Raw genomic sequence first — 20,062 nt, forward strand, 5'->3', positions numbered from 1 at the left:
TCTTAACCCTGAGACCAGTAGGACCACACAGTGAAGGAGCAGTTCTGAATTTCACTGTCTGAGGACTTCTGCTTGCTGTGTTGACCATCCCTTCCTACTCTCAAACAGTAACAATCATTTGAAACCAAACAGGGAGTAGTAGTAGCAAATCACCTACAGAATACAACCTGCAGGACCACCTTCCAACTCAGAGAGATGACTAATCACTGTCCACACAAATGCCTAGAGCACAGGCCTGTAAATTTTGTGGCACAAATGTAAAGATGCTCATAGGGAGAACTAACCTGAAGAACCCCCCACAACCTGACTAATCATACCTGTTTTGTGTATTACAGATACTTAAGTCCATATGCCCTGTGAAAAGTGGAATAGAATGACTGCTTTCAGCTGTTAAACTCAATAGGATTCCCGCGTACCTCTCCCAAGAAGCATACTCTACAGAAAAACAGAAATCCCAAATTCCAGTGCACTGCCAGAGCCTAGAGCTACCCTGTGCTACCCCTGAGTTATGCCTATAGATCTTTTCTATCTTCAGTGCCCAGGAGAACTACACAAATCAGAATATATCAATTTACCTGAAACTAAATACATGAACTGAGGGGAAAATTAATTTAATAATGCCACTTTATGAACCTCTATGGATTATGGCCAGAATATAAACCCTCAGAGATACATAACTTTGCATTAGAACTTGCCTGCTCGTTGAAAAAAAAAAATCAATTTAACATTATTTAAAAGCAAATGTAGTCAGAGTTCATATACATACCCTCTGCTTCTCAGGGTCAACGTATCGAATGCCAAAATAGTCTTTTTCCAGCAAGCTGTAATAGTTGCAGATGTGGTCTATGAGAAACTGACCTTTAGTTTCTCTCTGTAAAAAGAGAAAGAATTGATATATTATTCTGAGTATTCTGAACTCACTGTCTATAAATATTAAAAAATTCTAACCAAAGTGTCAAGGAAAATGGCACATGAAATTTGTTGTTATTCAGATGAGGACAAGGATTTGAGCATTCATCTCCTCTAAAAGATGGAGGAGATCAGTGATCAATATACTCCCTGCACATTCACAAATTGATTTGTTAAGAAAATATCATCACTGCTGCTGCCTCAGGAAAACTCATGCTACTCTAATAGCTGCACATTTATAACATCTAATATATTACTAGTAACCATATTTCCACCTGATGCTATAATGGCATAACAGATACCCATTTACATATGGAATTTCAAAACAGCGTGTGTTTTTTCACATCCCCCAAGTTTGCAAGCAGTTTTGGCAGTGAGTACCTCACTGCATCTTTATGCAATGCCCACAGCAAGAGAGACCTGATCCTTAATTCGCAGGCAGCACTACAGTATAAGGAAGAAATGCCCAAATGACTAAAAGAGATGTTTTCATCTTTGCATTGTCACTGGGTAACTGTAGCCTTAAGGAAACTTCCTGTACACATCATGTTTAGTTAACGATCTCATTCTTTATTTCTGCTTTGTTCTGTAATACTGTGTTTCATTTCTTTTTAATCTACTGCCTGATACAGATAACCTACATGAATTTTCACATTTCTTCTGATCCAGCTAATGTGATTTTTTTTTCCCCTGAACTGTGATGTGTGTGAGTATTAACACTTCTCCTAAAATAGACCACTCTAAGCAGACAAAGGTGCTTCACTACAACGCAGTGTCAGGTCTCTGCATTTCTTTCCCTCTGTCTACCTGGTCCTGCACTGAGATGCCTCTGCTGTGGGCCAGGTAGCGCGTTTGCAAGACACTACCCTTTGCTGACATGAAACAACTTGAACTTAGCTCTTTAATGTCTACAAAATAGAAACTACACAGGATATGCAATCATATTATATTAAAAAATTACTTAATTTTTCCTCCAAATGACTCCCTGAAAACTTTAATGCTAAGCTTTATTCAACCTGCCTTTAAGGACCTAACAGGCAATTTAAACCATAAACAGCATGGCTAGGCAAAAATGAACAGATAGCTCCTGCATTTCTCAAGGTACTTTACAAAATTGGACATTGTTATCATCTGCATTTCACACAGGAGCAGCTGAGGCAAAGCCAGTGCTGTGACCTGTCCGAGGTCATACTCTAAAGGGCAGAAGAAGCAATGGCCTTGGGACCACTGCTGTCCCATGAGACCTACTGCTTCCCACGGAAAAAAAGAGACATGCTTCAAGACTGGAATGTTAGAAAAGAATACAATCCATGAACTACTGCTCTATTTTCTTATCTTTACAGTTAATAAGGAATTCTGATGTGGATGCAGTTGCTCATCATTTCGCTTCCATCACTGAACAAATAGATTAACTAAATAAAAAGCACCCTCAGTTAAAGCACTGACAGAGAGCTGCACAGCCCACCCAGTGCACTGGGGCTCCCGTGGCCATCCCCTTCCCTGCCACATGGACCTTCTCTCCTCCCAAATTCACTTCCAGCCACCAGAGAATTGTTAATTTCTCTACAGTTTTCTTTTTCCTAGACGCGGGAGGCTCTGCTGCTCTTCCTATTGTGTAAGCCATCTACTTCCGCTACTCCTTTCTTCCTCCACCTTCTATCTCCTACATGTTTACCCCTCACTACGTGTCCTTTACTCTTCCATATGCTGCTACTTGCCTGGAGGATACCACTGCCTTGTCTGTGCCATAGTGTATCTGTACTTTGTTTTCCTATTTTTAAACAGCCACTGTCAAAGCATGTTAACCCAATTTGTCTGTTTTCTGTACATGCTCACTCAACCTCATGCTTTGCGCCCTGCACTGCTACCTTTTTCCATGTAACATAGCTGCAACAGGTTTCCTTCTGTAATTGTTTCTTTCCAGCTTCAGGACATTTAAAAACTGACTTCTTTGCTGTTAAGAGTGGTTAACACCTACGCTGACATTTTTTTATACTGTACCCAGTTACAAGTATGGGCACGCTAGTGACAGCATAGAGAAAACTTTCCTCAAAAGGCAAAGCTGGTATCAAAGATTGAAAAGTACAAAAAGAAAACTGCCAGTCTCTCTGTGACTGACAAAAAAAGGTCTACACTTATACAGTCATATCTCAATGAAGTATTTTCTAGCTTAAAATCTTAGAAGTGTCTGCAAACTTTTGTGACTATATGATAAGCAAGACCGTCAAAATATTAAGACAAAATTGCACAGTAACATTTCAATACAAAGGCAGTAGGAAAAAATTTGAACACAGATGTGAAATTCAAGTTGCACACAGTTTTAAGATGAATCTACAATGAACTAAATAGAACTGGGGAATAACAGCTATTAGGTGACTCAGGTACAGTCAAACATGAAAACAGATTTTACTGACAACAGTGTACAAAAGAAATCCAATTTTTAAAACACTGGAAATGAGGAAACTAGACGAGTCATATTTTCATCTGACAACATCAGAGGGTGTTACTGAAGAACAGTCAGTAAATCTACTAACTTCTATAGGTTCACATTCTAATCCATTCATTTAACAAGTCCTTTGCTTCACCCACCTAAATAATCACAAAAGTTTTTTGAGTTCTTGAGGAATCTGATAAAAGTCTAGGGCACATAGAGTGTTTTCCAATCCAGGAACAACGCTCCCTTCCTAAACTGAATTGATGCCCTAGTTTTCTTGCTTGAAAGATAGATGATGGAAACGAACCAAACAGAAAAGAGCAAATGAACAAAAGCCTCTGAGCTAAATTCATGCTCTAGGAATCCTCAAGCCCTCCACAGATAAATAAATGGGACTAGTTAATAACCTCACCCTTGGTTAGTATACACTTCAGTTAATAGTGCTACTCAGTCAGCCTTCAAGCTCCACATGATTCATTACCAGATATTAAAAAAAGATTCAAGATGGATAAAAGTGGTTAAATAGGCACATACATAATGTAATGAGCGTTCTCATAAGAAACACTGTTCTAAATGCTCCACTATTATGCTTTTTAAATACCTGAAATTTGAAAAAAATCAGATCATAATTAATACACAGAGGAAAATACTTGATGTGGCACAGAGCACCTCGAGTCTGAATTCATAACAGATAGTGTGGCAAGAAGGATGGGCAATGGTTATTCATTTTGTTTTCTGCAAAGAGCATCCATAAACATTTACTGCATTTCTCTAACAATGCTCCAAATTCTCCTGAGCTTTAGAATCTGATGATCTTTCTTGTCTCCTGTGTTATTTGATACACTTATTACATATTATAGTACAAAAGAATATATTAAATCCAAAGCTGATTCTCATTTGTGAAAGAATATGGATAAATTAAATTAGGAACTGCCAGTCATCCACAACAGAGCACAAGAATGGATTTGGGTCACAGAATAATGAATATAAAACATTGCCTGAAATTTCAGACAGTAGCCATATAGCTTTCCAATTAAATGATCCTTTAAAAACAAACAAACAAACAAACAAAACACAAACCCCAGACCCTGCTATACCAATAAAGTATTTTGCAGCAATTCAGAAAAATATTTTTATGCTACATTTCAGCATGTTTGTCAGAACATGAAAAAAATGACCTTACCAAAAAAGCCATTATTTGAAACACTACTGAAAAATGTCAGTAACAGACCACGGGAATCTGAGAGCAAAAGTCAAGTCAGATTTTTAAAAGCTTCACAGCTGAAATCTTTCATAATTTTACCATAGTTCACCCAGAAGTCATCAACTATTCTGAAGTAGAGAAGACCAACCCAGGCAGAAGCAAGAGTCACAAAAGTACATAAGCATGAGAACCAAAATGTCCTGGATTGTAATCAATACATTGTTTTCAATGAAAGAATACCAAGTTAAACAAGTCACTTTTTTCAAGTCCCTTAATTCAAATACTGGCTATCTCAACTGAGATATATTTTCTTTCAGATTTCTGTAACCCATACTCTATAAAAAGTGTTCTTAAAAATGGCCTTAAACAAAGTCCTACAATGTAGCCTTTCCACACACTCACACAGAAATAGACTTTTGGAGATTCCTACAAATAATTTAAAGGATGACTCTCTGATTTGCTTAGACGAATAGGCACAGACAAGATGGGTATGTTTTTCCTAAGGCTGCATTTGAATATCTGACCTTAATATCACTAAAATCCCACAACAAACCCCAAAACACATGCAAGAGATATAATGCCAAGTAAATGACAGAATCCCTGAACACAGAAGGTCAACTTGCAAATGACTGTTAAACTCTGCTTTTTAAGCTGGATCAAAAGTTTTCTCTTCTATTGAAACAAGTATGTATCAAATTAAACTAGCAGCTGTTGCAAAAGAATTAAGCAAAACAAGGGACATTCTCCACTCCAACAAAACACGAAAACATGATCATACAGGGTCCTCCACTGACAGACTCACAGGACAACTTGAGTTTCTTCCTCAGCTCTAGCAACTGAGTAAGACATTGCAGAGATGCTTCATTTTCACTACCAGACACTATTATTACGGCTTCCGTTTCTGCAATTCTGCAAATTTACGACCGAGTAACCCAATCCCTTGGTAACTCCTCTGTTATGCAGAAACTAATCCAAACAAACATCTCCGTGGCTCTTGAGCAGTTTCAGTCTAACACAATATCCCAATCTTGTCCTTGCTTTGGGGATTTATTTTCTTTTTTTATTCCTAGTTTCTTTGTGCAAGTTAAAAAGCAAGGGAGAGTATATTTTGTTCTGCCAATTTAACCCTTCTCTGATGATGTAAAATGAGACCACAAAACATTTGTGACTGTTTCACAATTCTGAAAGTGACAGGAAAATAATTTATAGCAGTTTAACATCTTGCATTCAGTGAAATGTCTTCCTGATTTGCATCTGCTTCACTGTGGAGTTCTGTGTCTATTTATCTGAATGTCATTACAAGGAAGAGCAAGAGTCACCAGCAGATTAAACACAATGCTTCTGCTCTGTTATCTAACCACTGAAGTCCTGCCAGCTGTGCTTATCTCTGTCAGGAAGCCACTGACATTAGTAAGAAGCCGTGCAGAGTCATAAACACGGTGTTTATTTGTACCGGGGATTTCAATCCTCAGCCCACAAGTGTCTTTACTTGTGCGAACAGTTCCCAACAGTAACCCTCTGTATACAGCTGCTCATATACTTAAGTGCTGCAAGACTAATGTAAATCCACTCAAAAAAAAAAAAGAAAAAAGTAAATTACAAGCACATTTAAACCAGTATTTCTGTTTAAATAAATGGAAAGTCCAGGCTCTCAGGCAAGGCAACAATAATGTCTGAGTTTGTATGCTGTTTTCTTTAGTGTGTAACATATTTTGAAGTTCTATGGATGTGAAAAAATTAAATAAATTAATTCAAGAATAATCATAATACGACCATAGAACGAAACCTAACCAGGTCAGAAAAAATGGACAAACCCAATAAGTTCCCCTAAGGCAAAAACATAGTTCAAAAAGCAGCTTTACCCACTGAAAACTGAAATAGTATAGTTGACAATACCTGACAAAAATTATAAAAAGCAACAGAGATTTACAGAACTAAACTGCCTCCTCGACTGCCACCTCTCACATCTCTGACTTCTCTTCGGACATCCTCCTCCAGTAAAGAGGTCATTCTTCTGAGCTTCTAATGAGAGAAATGCCTTGAATCCCAACAGGCACACATCTTCCACTTCATTGACAATTATTCTATACTTCAGTATCGGGGCCTGCTCTCATACACAGAAGTGTGGCTGTAAAAGGATATCTGGGAGTAATTCTCTGTTCATGTCAGTTTTGGGACAGCTGTCACCACATTTGCATTTGTTTCCAGTGGCACAGCAACAAAGTTCACTAAGCATCACCATTGCACTGGGGCAGGTGCTATGGGAATGGGACTGATTTAACATCAAGCCTTCAGAGCTGACTAGGGAGGAGGACTGAGGGGACAGAGAAGGAAGGCAACCTGGCATGCCTGAATTTCACAGTGTCTTCTAGATTAATTTTTAAGTCCCACCCAAATAGCAACATCAAGAAGAGAATCCTCATTCTTCTGCAGCAACCAAAGGCAGCAAGGTGGAACATTAGGCCAGCCCTAAGCCTGACAACCTCCAGCACCCTGAGCAAATTTCTTACAGCTCTTTGGATTTATGCATTCTCTGAGATTACAAATGACAGTAACTACTCACAAGATGGATACACAGACAACTCCTTTGCCTTTTTTGCTCCATCTTTGGAAACACCGGTACGAATATCCTTGTGCAGATGTTTCACAAGAACTGGACATCACATAATGCCTTCACAATATAAACAACAATTAAAAACATGCCTGTTTCACTCCTCAACTAAAATGCTACAACCCTTCAAAAGGATTTCCTTCCTGCTCATAATCAGCACCCTCCGGTATTTTAAACTACTGGAAAATACACTGGAAGTCTATTATACAGCATTTAACTGGAAAATTTTCTCATTGCAAGAAAGGCCAGCTGTAATTTTGTTGTTGTTGTTGTTAAAGTTTCAAAGTAAAAAAAGGCAACAAGCTTTTGCTTATAAAAACCCAACTTGGAACTGGCAGATTTTATTTTAGAAGCAAAGTATTTATCACAGAATTTTCTTTTGTTTACAGTGAGGAATTAATTGTATTTCTACAAACCTCAAACAAAGGGAAAAAATCAGTGCTAATAATTCTTAATGAAAAACACAAAAATGACATTGCAATAAAGCAGTTGGCATTTACTTAATTACAAGAGTCCTCTTCCATACATTATTTTGTATGAACTACCTCTTGCAAATTATATACTTCATTCTGTATAGTCAACTACCTAACCAGAATTTGTATCAAAATTTTCTAATTCTAGAATGTAGGGGAGGATGGATTTTTTAATCTGTGTGTCTTAATACATTTTCTTATGTATAAATTCACTCATTTCAGTACACAATGTTATGAAATTAGCTTTTGTAAAAAGGTTTTACCTGCACATGTCCAGATCTTTCTAAGCAACTCCATCACTCATCCAATCTGGCAGAAATAAATCAAAGAATGTGCTCTCAATAGCAGAGTTTTCGTTATCTTCGTTTAACTGAAGGAAAAAACTGGCACTCTACTACATTGTTGGAAATCCAGCCCCAACACCATCCACTTACAAATGCCATCCAGGTGGAGCTGACTGACAAGACACAGGCTCAAGAAATGGGAAGAATGGAGGGATGTTTGGGAAAATCCTCCTCTAGGGACCAACACACATGTAATGCACAAAGCAGAAACACACCTTATGATACGAAAAAGTACTGGGGGAAGAACTATACTTGTTCTTATTTATCTACTCACTTCCTGAATAAAATTCATGGAAGATGCATCTCATTTTACCCTCATTTGAAGCGGGAAAGACTTTCAGTGGAAAAAAAGAAAAAGATGTGAATACATGAGTGAAAGCATTAGAGAGTTAATGCCCATTTTATTTCATAGGGACTTTAGCAGCCACTAGTGACAACCTTTGACCACAAGAACACTTCATGCCTGGGACACAAATTACCCATATTCCTCCAGTTTTAGAATTCATTTGCTAACCAGGAATGGGTCTTGAAGAATATAATTTATACAAAGATATCAGTCTTTAAACTCAAATATCTGAGCCCTTAATTATCAGTTGAGCCCCAAGTGCTATATATTAATTATTAGAACTAAATTTAAAAGGAAAAAAAACAACAACAAAAAAACCCACAAACCAACCTCTTCCTACTGTTTCATTTGGGCAACAAATATACAAATACATCTCAAACATAAAGGAGAAAGCAAAGAAAAAAGGAGAAAAATGTCTATGCTGAGAAGAAAATAAATAAGTGGAGAGCAATTTCAAGGCTGTATATGTGAATGCAGCTGTGGAAGCTCTATTACTCTTAAATGAAACTGCATGGCTAAATGTACACAGCATTGAAAATTTACCCAGAAATACCTGCTGTAGTGAGGTCAGAAATATATTTGTCAAAGATGATTCCTCTAGTGTGCTACCTCCATTGGGAAATGAAGAGGGTTATTCGAGGTTACTTATTTTTCTTTAGTTTTGCACTATTCGTTTGCAACAGATGGACAGCTTTGTCCATACAACAGCATATTTTTGCCTTCTGTTGAATTAGAGGTTATTGTAGGATGATATTGGTCAAATAATAAAAGATGAATGGGAAAAAGAAACAATTACACCATACAAAAACTACACAATGCCAGTTCCATGCAATGGAAGCTATCATAAATACAAAATCATATGGAAAATGAAAATTGTATTCTCCTACACAGTAAAACCTGGATGGTAGGAGTGAAAACAGATAACAGCTTTCACACAATCAGCTCTCGACCTCAGTGCTATTCTGCAAGTAGATTACTCTGACCCAGGAGTAAATTATAAATGACAAAAATAAATATTTATAGTTCACATACTGCAGTTCTCAAAAGTCGCCACTAGCCAGGCAAGCAAGCACAGAAGAAACCACAAATGCAATATTCATTTACAGGGATCATCATTGTTTTCCGTCCCTCGGCACATGGGCAACACTTGGTCATTTAGGTTTTATGTCCCTGAAGTGACGGCCTCACAGAAGGCTTGCAGCATTAACTGCTCACTTCTGGTAACAGCTTCCATTAGCACAGCATTCATGATGCTATCTGAGGCACTATTGATTTCTTAAAAGGAACTGAGTGCTTCTGTCAACAAATCTATCGTTTTATTCAATATCCAGCATTGTTCAGAAAAGCTAACTCTGCTTTCTCTCTTGCATCCTTGACATCACAATTAACTTGGAAGATACAGCTAGGACACACCATCATACCACATCCAGCAAAGCAGATGAGAGATTTCAAGAATGAGTTCTCAGCCTTCACCTACAAAGCAACCTAAGAGCCAAATCAGGATTTTGACAAAATTACCTTATGTCCCCTAGTACAGGTCATGGTCAACAATCCCCCCTTGGTCCCATGCATTACTTAATCTTCTCAGTGGGTTCAGGAGACCCATAAAATGAGGCCTCCCACATATTCTGCTCCAAGTACAGTTCTGTAACTATACCTTTTCTAACAGATACACAGCAATGTGCCCTGTTACACAGAAGGAAGTATTTTAAAAAAGAAAAGCAACCAAAAGTACTTCTAGCCAAACAAGACGCTTCCCTGAGCACAGGCAGAAGAGAGCACAGGCAGCATGGTGTGGCACAGCTTAGTTAAGCTGCTCACACAAAAACAGCCAACTGGTGAAGGGCAAGAATGCCCCTTCACAGCTACATTTCAGGGCTCAGCTGAATGTGTTGAACCCCAGCCCTGGTGAGAGGGTCATGCAGGAACAGGCGCACCATTGTTTCCACACCAAGTGGGAAAGTACGACCACAGCAGAGAAGGGCAAGTTGGAGGAAGAGATGAGCAGAGCAGGGGAGCTGCTGTTGCCATAGGGCAGTTGGTGCCCCCGTAAGCACTGGTAATGGCACCTCAGCTGGTCTCCCTCACCGCCCCCACCTTGGAATTAACCCCCATGTTCCTCTCCTCTCAGGGGGAAATACAGCACGAATGCTTGCAAGCATGACGTGGGGTGTGCATGCACTGGGTGGGAGGGAAGGAGAAAGAAAAGATCATGAAACACAATACCAAGAGGGAGAGATTTCCTAAGTGCTGAACTAATGCCCATTTGAAAGGCTGAGTGATGCGTGAGGCTAAGAGCTTCCATAAAGAACAGAATATATGACTAGATATTATGGGAATTTGATCCATTGTTATGTGCATTACTCCAGAAACACAAGCCCAGCTGTGTAACCAGTGGCCTGGCAATGTCAACTCTGAAGCATGCTGATTCTCTACAAGTGCTGCAAATCACGGATAATGTCTCCTGACAGACAAGACCCTCAGCCACGGTAATGAAGTCAACAGCTCCCAGTGAACCAGCTAAAAATCTAACTCATACGGTAATCTGATGTGATAAGGGCCTAGATAAAAACTTTTGGCTAACTGAGGAATCCTCACCATGCTATGCACTTGCACTGTCCAATAGTCATACCATATAATCACATCATTAATGCCTCAGAGGACACCTGTCATAATACCTTCTGAGAATATCCAAAAAGGTTTTTATGGATTGGAAGAGGGTGAGGATGCACAAAAAGCTTTCCCACCTTCTACTAATTTAGAATCCATCAACACACTTTTTCTTTTCAAATACTCATCTCGCTCACCTGCCCAAGGTAAGTAACTAATCTCTGAGAAAACTATTTGGTCTTTTCCCATGTGTTTTGACTGCAGAAATTTTGTAACTTGAAGGATCATGTTGGGTCATTTCCCAGTTGCCCAAGTGCTTTATTCCTTTACTCTCTTTGGGCAAACAGAAAGCAAAATTTTACCATGAAAAACTATTTCCAAACTGCTCAACCAGTGCTTTATAGACACACATGCATAAATACATTTTCCTGTCAGAAATAATTACACAGAAAAGAACCTCTCATCAATACTTCCCCCCACCCCTTGTAATAATCCCAGCTGTTAAATGCTTGCTGTGAAGGAAAACAAATAACATGAAATTTGTGAGATTAGACATCCAATGTTCAGAAAAGCAAATTTATGGTAGATTGAAAACACTGGAGAACAAAGTCCTCCAGAAGCATTCCTTGGACATAGTGCCTATACCAATGCACCCCAATGGCGTTTAATAAAAGCCAGCTATTGGCATCAGAGGAGGAACTCATTCTCTGTGTCAAACAAGCTTCTGTCTCTATGCCAAAAAAAAGTTCCCAGTTCACAATTTTTTTGTAGTAGGGGGAGCTGGATTGATTTTTTTTCTTTCTTTCTTTCTGGAGGTCATTCAGTCCTTGAAAGCCACACGAACTGCCTCATTAACACTACCTAAAATAAGACCTCCATTTGAGAGCACAGCCAGAACTCCCCTTGCATTTGTAATCATCACCTCACAAAATTTCAACTATGGTAAGTATTTTTTTTTATTCTTTTAAGAACAATTAGATATAATCCAGATTTAAAACAAAAATTCTTTCTGAATTTCTTTTAATTATCACCACAAAAGACAAAACACATTTTAAATAATGGTTAGCAAAAATCCAAACGGAGGGTTCTACAGGCTTGTTCCATTAACCACAGCTGCAAAAAAGAAGATAATAAAGCAATATGTTTTACAGGTCCCATAACAAATGAATTGTTTCTCCCTTACTAAATTCCATTTTTCTCCCTTACTCTGTCAGATTCATCTTCATCTTTCTGTCCTGCGCCCAGACTTCCTGTTCCCACACACTCAACAGAGATCAAAGGCAAACTGACCTAGCTTTTTACTGTTTCAGTAATTGGTCTGTTTTCTACATCTTAGAGTCATGGTACGTATCGACACACTATTAAAATGCATCTTTTTTGACTAAGCCAGGAACTCATCACACTTGATTCTTCTCAGCAGTAGTTATTCTTGTATCTCTTTTAAGATCCACACCCCCAAAATAAATCCTAGGACACTGCAAACATTTCTTTCTTACACTTAGTAACTGGAAAGCAAAGCCCTGAATTACATACCAAATGACAACTCGCTTTTCTCAGTGCAAACCCTGACCTCACAGAAACACTGTATATGTCTATTCAGGACACAATTTGCTGTCTTTGGTATTTATAACATTCTAGCTCTCTGCTGAAACTAAAGAAAAAAAGGAAAAAAAGAGACTTCAGAATATATGTTTAAACACTGGGAGTTGTCTGACATGTTCCACACTAGCTGGCATTTAAAAAAAGTATTGTAAAGTCACTCAGTTTATTGCACATGATGCAGAGGATGTTTATGCACACTGGCCAGTTTCCCTCAGCTATCCACATGGCCTATTGCAATTGAACACACGTGGAGGAAAACTCATTAAAACAAGAAAAGACTGGAGGCAGATACTGAACGGGATCACCTGTGTTCATTTTACTATGTGTAGTGGCGGATAAGAAAGCTATACAGTGAAAACTACATTCTGTATGCAATTAAGCAGTGCGTGGTTCTCCCAAGCAAGTCTCTTCAGAGAAGTCAAATTCTAACACGGAAAATTTAAAAAAAAAATTCAAAGTGCCTTGTTTACAGATGTTTAAGCACCAAAGCAAATTTTTTGAAATAAAGTCCTGTTCTCACATAGATGGTTAAGGGGGTGGGGGAGACCTGTTAAAAATTATAACATACAGTAACATTCATAAATACATTGTACAGCTGGCTCCTAGGTCACCAGTTGCATCAGAAAGGTCTCTCTTCACATTCCTGTTACATTTAGAGTAAAAGCAGAGCTGCAGCAAACGTCAGGACGAAAAATGAGCAACCTGACAAAGGACTGAACAGCTCTGAATACTGTCTCAAGGTAAAAAGTTAAGTAAGTAAGGTTTCTTTTTCTCCCCTCTAAGTGTTGAAAGATCTGTGCTGAACCTCTTGTAATTTGGGAGCAGACTAAGGCTACATTTTCCCTTCTCTTCACCCAGATCATCTATGGCTGCTACAGGCTTATGTGTAAAAAAAAAATCTCTTAAAAAGTCTCTTAAGAAAGAGCTAGAGCCAGCACAACACTGACATACAGATTATAACAAGCAAAACTCTGACAGCTTCATACCTGCTGTGCCAAATCTGACTGCAAAACCTCAGGATGCAATTATTTTATAACGATCCTCTTTTTCAAAACTGGAGAAGTTACATAAATGAGCAGATGACACCAAAAAAGAAAAGGTACCTTTGTCTTACAGCACAAGGCAACTTTTTGGATTTCTCTTTCTGCCTGACGCAGCAAAGCAAAAGGACTTTTGGGAAATAAAGTGAGAAACAAGCCAGCATGGGAGTGGGCTAGAGAGCAAGCAGACATTTCAGCACCCTTCTTGTGGGATGCAGCAGCCACCCTTAGCCATGTGCCCTAAGTACAATGCGAGCAGCAAGCAGGAGGAAGGCCGAGAAGCAGGGGAAGACTTCACCACCAAGTGCACTTCTGTCAGTAACCCAAACCCACCCATCTTCATGTGTTCTCCAAAGAGCCTTAGGGAAAGGACTGGACTCCCAAATCAGCTGAAAAAGTACCAGAGTTAAGCAGAACTGCATCAAAGACACATGAGACCCAGTAAACCAGGATGTGTTCTTCTAGTTAAGGTGGAAGACCCCCTTTTTTCCAAAGTGTTTAAACCTTAGTGCGGGAGTGACGCCCCACTCTTGTGCTGCCCTGTCCCACCACCTGATCTTCTCGAACCCTTCCCAGTCCTGCCCATCTTCCTCTTTGCCACGCAATAGCAGGCGGCCAGCCTCAGTCCACACGGGTGGGAAGAGCACATCGAGACACTCAACAGCCAATATGCTCTGCAGCTTTGGCTTTGCCACCTTCTCTCAGCAGAAACCAGAAACCCAAAAGTAAATGAATGTCAGCTTGCAAACTCTGAGCATTTGACTGCAAGGTACACTGAGTTACAGGCAAGGCATGGAAGCAGGCGTAAGTGGTTAGCAGTGCACAAGTGTCAGAAAAAAATGAACTACTGAAGGACACAGCTTCACAGTGTGGTTGAAAGGCTTTTCAATATTTAAATGCCAGTATTTATTTCTACATACGACCACCTATTTAAACAGTGACCCCACTGAGTCCCTCTAGTACATACTCATGCATAGCTGTCTTGGAGAGCAGCACATATTAGTCTCAAAATATTAATTTAAGATCCTATAATAGCAATGGGCGATAGATCAAAAATGCTAACCATCATCATGTATTCACCTCATAAAAGGCACTTCCTTTTCTAGCCTATAATGTATCTTTGATATCTCTCACACATACATACACCATACTTTTTTATGCATATGTGTCTATACACACACGAACTATACATAAATATATAAGAAAGAAAAAGGACTGTCAAGAAGGTCAATAAAAAGGACTAAAGGATTCTAAAATTAGAGAAGGCCATTAGATCATTTGGCTGTCTGTATAATTTGGAATATACAATTTTATCCAATTTACGTCTCATACTAGCCAACTTTATCTTCTGTCAAGCTCAATAATTGCATTTTTTCTACAGCAGTTCTTCAGCCAAGGCAGTCAATCTTGATTTAAAGCTTTAAAGAAAAAAGAGGTTGAAAATCTGCAGATTCTGTTGCTGGTTTATTCTACTGCATTATAAGCTTTACAAAACAAACTCAGAAAAAATCATGCTTCAGTTAAACTGTCAGCATAGCACCATGGAGCACCATAATTCCCTACGAACATTTTTACTAAAATAAAAATACTGAAAAAACCACCTATCTGTCTAGAACAATCTCCTTTGATCAAATTGATTTAATGAAGGACCATGATCTATTTGACAGCATTCAAAAACTGTTATTTTTAAATATATATATGCTGTCATATTTAATAACATCCACTTTCTCACAAACCAGAACACATTCCAAAGTTTTAAGCACAGCTTTTCCTAAAAAGTTTTAAAATATAGGCTTATCCTTATTTTATTGAGTCCCTAAAACATCTATGAGCAGCCAGCCTGAAGCATCATATTGGGTGAAACGTTTTACAGACCAATCAAACTACAGTCTTACAATATATATACACAAGAATCTATTTCAAACATCTACCTTGTTTTTCAGCATCATCCTTTAAAATTATGTAAAACTTCACCATCCCAACAGCTTCTGATATTTTGAACAGCTGTGAAGTTTAGACACCCTTTCTCCAAAAAGTATGAAAGGAACAACAAAGCATTCGAACATTAGGAAAATCCCATATGATAATCAGTTCAGCTGCCTAATTTATGCTGGAAGCAGTTAACTTGCTTTATATGTCATTTTAGGTGAGAGTTACAGGCTTGCAGCTTCTTATAAGTGTGGGACAAAGCCATTATTTGATGTGAGAACAGCTCTCCTGACTCCAGTGAGTTTTCAGCCCCTTGCTCAAGCACAGATCTTGTCCCCATGCATTTTGGGCACTCTCCCCACCTCCAAAAGCACCTCTGCACTGACTCATGCAGACTGCACACACGCCATGAACCTCAAGCAACAATACGTACAGTTGCACTAAAGGTCCCAAAGCAAAACGATTTTCCTGCACTGGTGCCTACTGCCCTGCCCTCCAATAGCTGATGCAGAGCTAGCACCAAGGAAAGAATAAAGGGTATGGATATCCCTTTTGTACTGGCACTGGAAACATCCATTTCTAATAAGTTAATGACAGATTAGTGAAACAGAAGGCAGGCAGGCAGCTCTCCCTGGGACGAAATTGCGCACTCCTGCCTCCGAAATCACAGGGCACCAGATGTCAGCCCCGGCTGTGTGACGGTCGCAGTTCCCGTCTCACTGTGGCTCAACAACTTTCTAACATTACCCTACATCAGGGGAAAAAATAAGCGTGGCTCCTCCCTCCTGGTAGAAACAAGGGAAATCCTCAGAGCCACGCACTGAATGCTTGAGCTGAATTTTATATTTGTCAAGTTCCCTAAAAAAAGCTCAGCCAAGAAGGAAGCAGACACAGAAAACAGATCCTGCCTACAGCAGGTGGCAATTCCACCCACTTTAGCCCCTGTGTGGCCATTTCAGACCCTCCTCTATTTCAATTAGAACACTTCCCAGTTTACTTCACCCTCCCTCATCTGCTACTCTGAACTATGGCCTCTGCCAGAGAGCTCTGAAATTAGCAGAAAACTAATACATGATTCTTCTACTTGCAAAAATATTATCAGATAACTACATTGTGCACATGAAGAAAAATCTCTCACAGATTAACTTAAAAATTCACACACGTTTTTCAGTTTCTTTCCCTGATCACCAGAAGAAAAATCATGATATTCCAAAACAAGTTGTACAACAGGAACAGGTCTCAACCTCTCAGCTGCACAATCAGGTAGCAGCCATCCTACCTTTCTCTAAGGCAACATCTATCTCCTGTTGCACATCACCTGGTGTTAGGGGTGACACTAGTGGACTGATGACGACAGCTCCCATTATGGCATTAAAATTGTCATGATATTTGACCTACTCCTGAAAGCTTCAGCTGCCATAAAACTGGGTAAGAATCTCTGGTTGAACTTAAAAAAGAGGAACAAGGAAAACATGTGCCCCAAGCTAAGGAAAACCCACCCACCTCCCTCGAAACACCAGAAAGTGAAAAAAGAGGCAAACTGTATTGTGTAAATACAGTTTGCTTTTCTTATAAGCCAATCTTGCAATTTTAGGGGTGATTTTCATATGCTTGCTATTGTCAGTATTGGAAAAGAATAGCAAATATGCTGTATGACATGCAGCAAATGAACTAGTGCAACCAAAACGGTATCAATAAAAAATCAGCCGTCAACAGCATCCTGCCAGGAGTACATAAATTAGACTCAACTCAGCTTTTCTCCTGAACACAGGATATAAATCCATGTCAAGGACAAAGATTCAGCTTTCCTAATGCAATACGCTTCTGCCTAGACTGTGAAAAAGCAAACATCTAAAGGTCATTTGCATCACAGATTTCAAATTTCAAATGAAAAAATGAATACATTTACTACAGCATTATATCTGATCTAGGAATAAGTACGCCACATTTTATTGAGATGGCTTAATGGGTTCAAACAATAAAATATAAACTCCCAAAAACTGTTTTGCTGTGAATATCAACATTGCTTTCAACTGCAGCAGCAAGACAATACAGAAAAATATCTCCTGTCTGAATGCTACGCCAAGTGTATAAATAGCCTTTATTCTGATAATCTATGATAAACACCTGATAATCTTTTCCATTTCATAAATTTTAGTGCTTGGTAATAAAAAAGTTTAGTGAAAAATTGCCTAGATTTAATGAATTATGTTTTGACAGTTTTCTGCCTTACCACTTGCTTTTCTATCAATTTCTTTCTTCATGTGTAAAAAAAGCTGAATTACACTTCCTTATGTTTTGATGCCTATTTTGGTATAGTGAGGAACAATGGACTCCCAAACCCTGTTCTGTTATGTTCTTCTAGCACTGAACACCCTAAAATACAGCAACAAAAACATCTGAGGGCTTAGTTGTATTATACAGCTTTATAATGTAACCATCCATCCATTCCATCCACTTAGTGCCAGTATTTCAGTCAAGAAGAGAGTCTTGCTCCAGACTAGCCTGAACAATGAATCAGCCCCTCTGCAGACAACCAGAGGGTAAATTCTTATTAACTTTTCATCTTACTAAGGGACATTATGACTGTCTCCTGGTGATGCAAAAAAACATAGGTATTATATAACCTACTTCCTCCAGAAAGGAGCTCCATTAAGGATGGACCAGGAAATTTGTCTACTTACAAGAACATCTCACAGTTGCCTAGTCCATGTATGGAAAATCTAAGTAATAAAATTATGTATCTGTTTTCTTTTCAAGAGCAAATTTATTTACTCGTAAAGAGAATAAAATGGCCAAGAGCAGCAGCACTGAATGCCAGAGCACGTCTTCCCTCAGAAACATAAACTATGAAGTACACTAGCTCTTTCCTACATGCATCCTAAGCTAAGAAAAACCCTAACCCCACCCCTGCCCAAAGCACCACAGAGCAAATAAAAAGGCAAACTGCAAACTTAGTTGCCTATACTGGCTTCTCAGAGAAGAGCACAGAAAATTCAAGGTCTTAATCTGACCATTAGTCACAGTCCAACATAACCTAAAGATCACATAAAGGAAATATGGACAATATTTCTATCCCCCAGCCAGTCATTTGGGTTACAGCCCAGGACAGGCAGATGACTCCACTGCCAGCACACTACTATACAAGGCAGAGGAAAGCAGAACCATCCCAGATAACAGAGGAGGGAAAGATTACAAGGACAGTATGGAACGCATGCAGCAACGGACTCAGCTTTGTCTTGACAGTTTATTGAGGCTGGCTCTACATAAGCTTTACCATTGAGATGGCGGAAAGCAAGGATAACCTTCAAACATTCAATACTAACTCATTTCAGGGTGTTCCATGCCTAAAGCATGTAACAGTGAGAGTGGCAGCAGAATCAGCATAAAACAACATACTGCTACCACCTGCTAGCCAGCTTCTGGGCTAGCAACACAGACTGTCAGGCTACCATAACAAATTTTTCATTGCTTTCAAAAACATGTGTGAGAAGAATTTTGAGAAGTTTATTAAACCATTCTAACTGAGTAAATAATATAGTTCAATATACTTTCAAATTGCATTTTTAAAATATTAGCTCAAAGGCTGATTTTAGGGGATCCCTTCTGCAAAAGACCATATTTTAAGTTATTTATTATGCATCCTGAACCCCACTCTGCAAATCTTACTGGTTTTATTTTTAAAAATTCAGAGCGTAATTCTGCAAGGGTCAAATGCCCCACTAACTTCACATTGATAGAGGCTGAATAAGTTAAGAGCTAGGAGGGCGGGAAAATAAAAAGAAGCATGCACCACACAGCATTTTGCAGTCTCAGGCTAGCATCTCAGCCTACAATGCAAGCTGCTATTCACACATCACAAAAGGACATCTTAATGCTAATTTATGGAGCTCAAACTTGTACATAGCTCCTAAAGTGGAATAAAGAGTTCAGTGCCTCAGTTCTCTTGGTTTGGTCTCAGTAAGATTCAAGGTATATGTAACATGAGCAAGCCAGGATCACCCTTTCTTGTGTTTCTCTTTGCATTAACATGCTTGCCTATTTTCTTTACTCTCGACTTAAATTTTTTCTGTTTTCAATGTGTTAACATTGCAAGATGCAGCACTGCACATCACGCAGACTTCTGAAGGTCTGAAATACACGCATGTATCATGGTAATATCACACGCATACATCATGCCTTCTCAGGAAAAAGTATAAGGAGGGCCAGCCACAGAGATTTGCAGAGAGGAAGACGTGGGCCCAGATTACCCTGTCCACTTGCAAGTCCTCCTGTGCAGGGCAGAAAAAAACAGAAAAAATGTCAGCAGTCACAAGACTCAGCAGTAGCCCAGAGGCATCCACTTGAAAGAGACAGGGCAAATGCATATAGCTTTTTACCAGCAGCTAACCAACCGCTAAAAGGAGTGTTACAATGCACGAGTGTGAAGGTGCAGCACTCATAGCATCCCATGACACACATGGGAACTACCAAGGATGAAACAGCTGCTGACTCGAGATTGCTGGATCCCTTCAACCTACTTGCAGCAGGAGCCTTTGAAGAGTTTACTGTATTCCCAAA

At 39.1% G+C, this 20,062-nt stretch overlaps 1 protein-coding gene across 1 annotated transcript in view; it reads right to left on the minus strand.

Annotated features, from left to right (window-relative positions):
* Positions 1-20,062, minus strand: part of FRMD3 (FERM domain containing 3) — a 140,355-nt gene that overhangs the window by 76,052 nt on the left and 44,241 nt on the right. The window contains exon 2 of the mRNA XM_072859275.1: positions 767-871. Within this exon, the coding sequence (XP_072715376.1) occupies positions 767-871 (105 nt within the window). The remainder of the gene's footprint in view (positions 1-766; positions 872-20,062) is intronic.

The sequence above is a fragment of the Ciconia boyciana genome, chromosome 4 (genome assembly GCF_034638445.1).
Source record: "Ciconia boyciana chromosome 4, ASM3463844v1, whole genome shotgun sequence".
In the NCBI taxonomy this organism is placed as follows: domain Eukaryota; kingdom Metazoa; phylum Chordata; class Aves; order Ciconiiformes; family Ciconiidae; genus Ciconia; species Ciconia boyciana.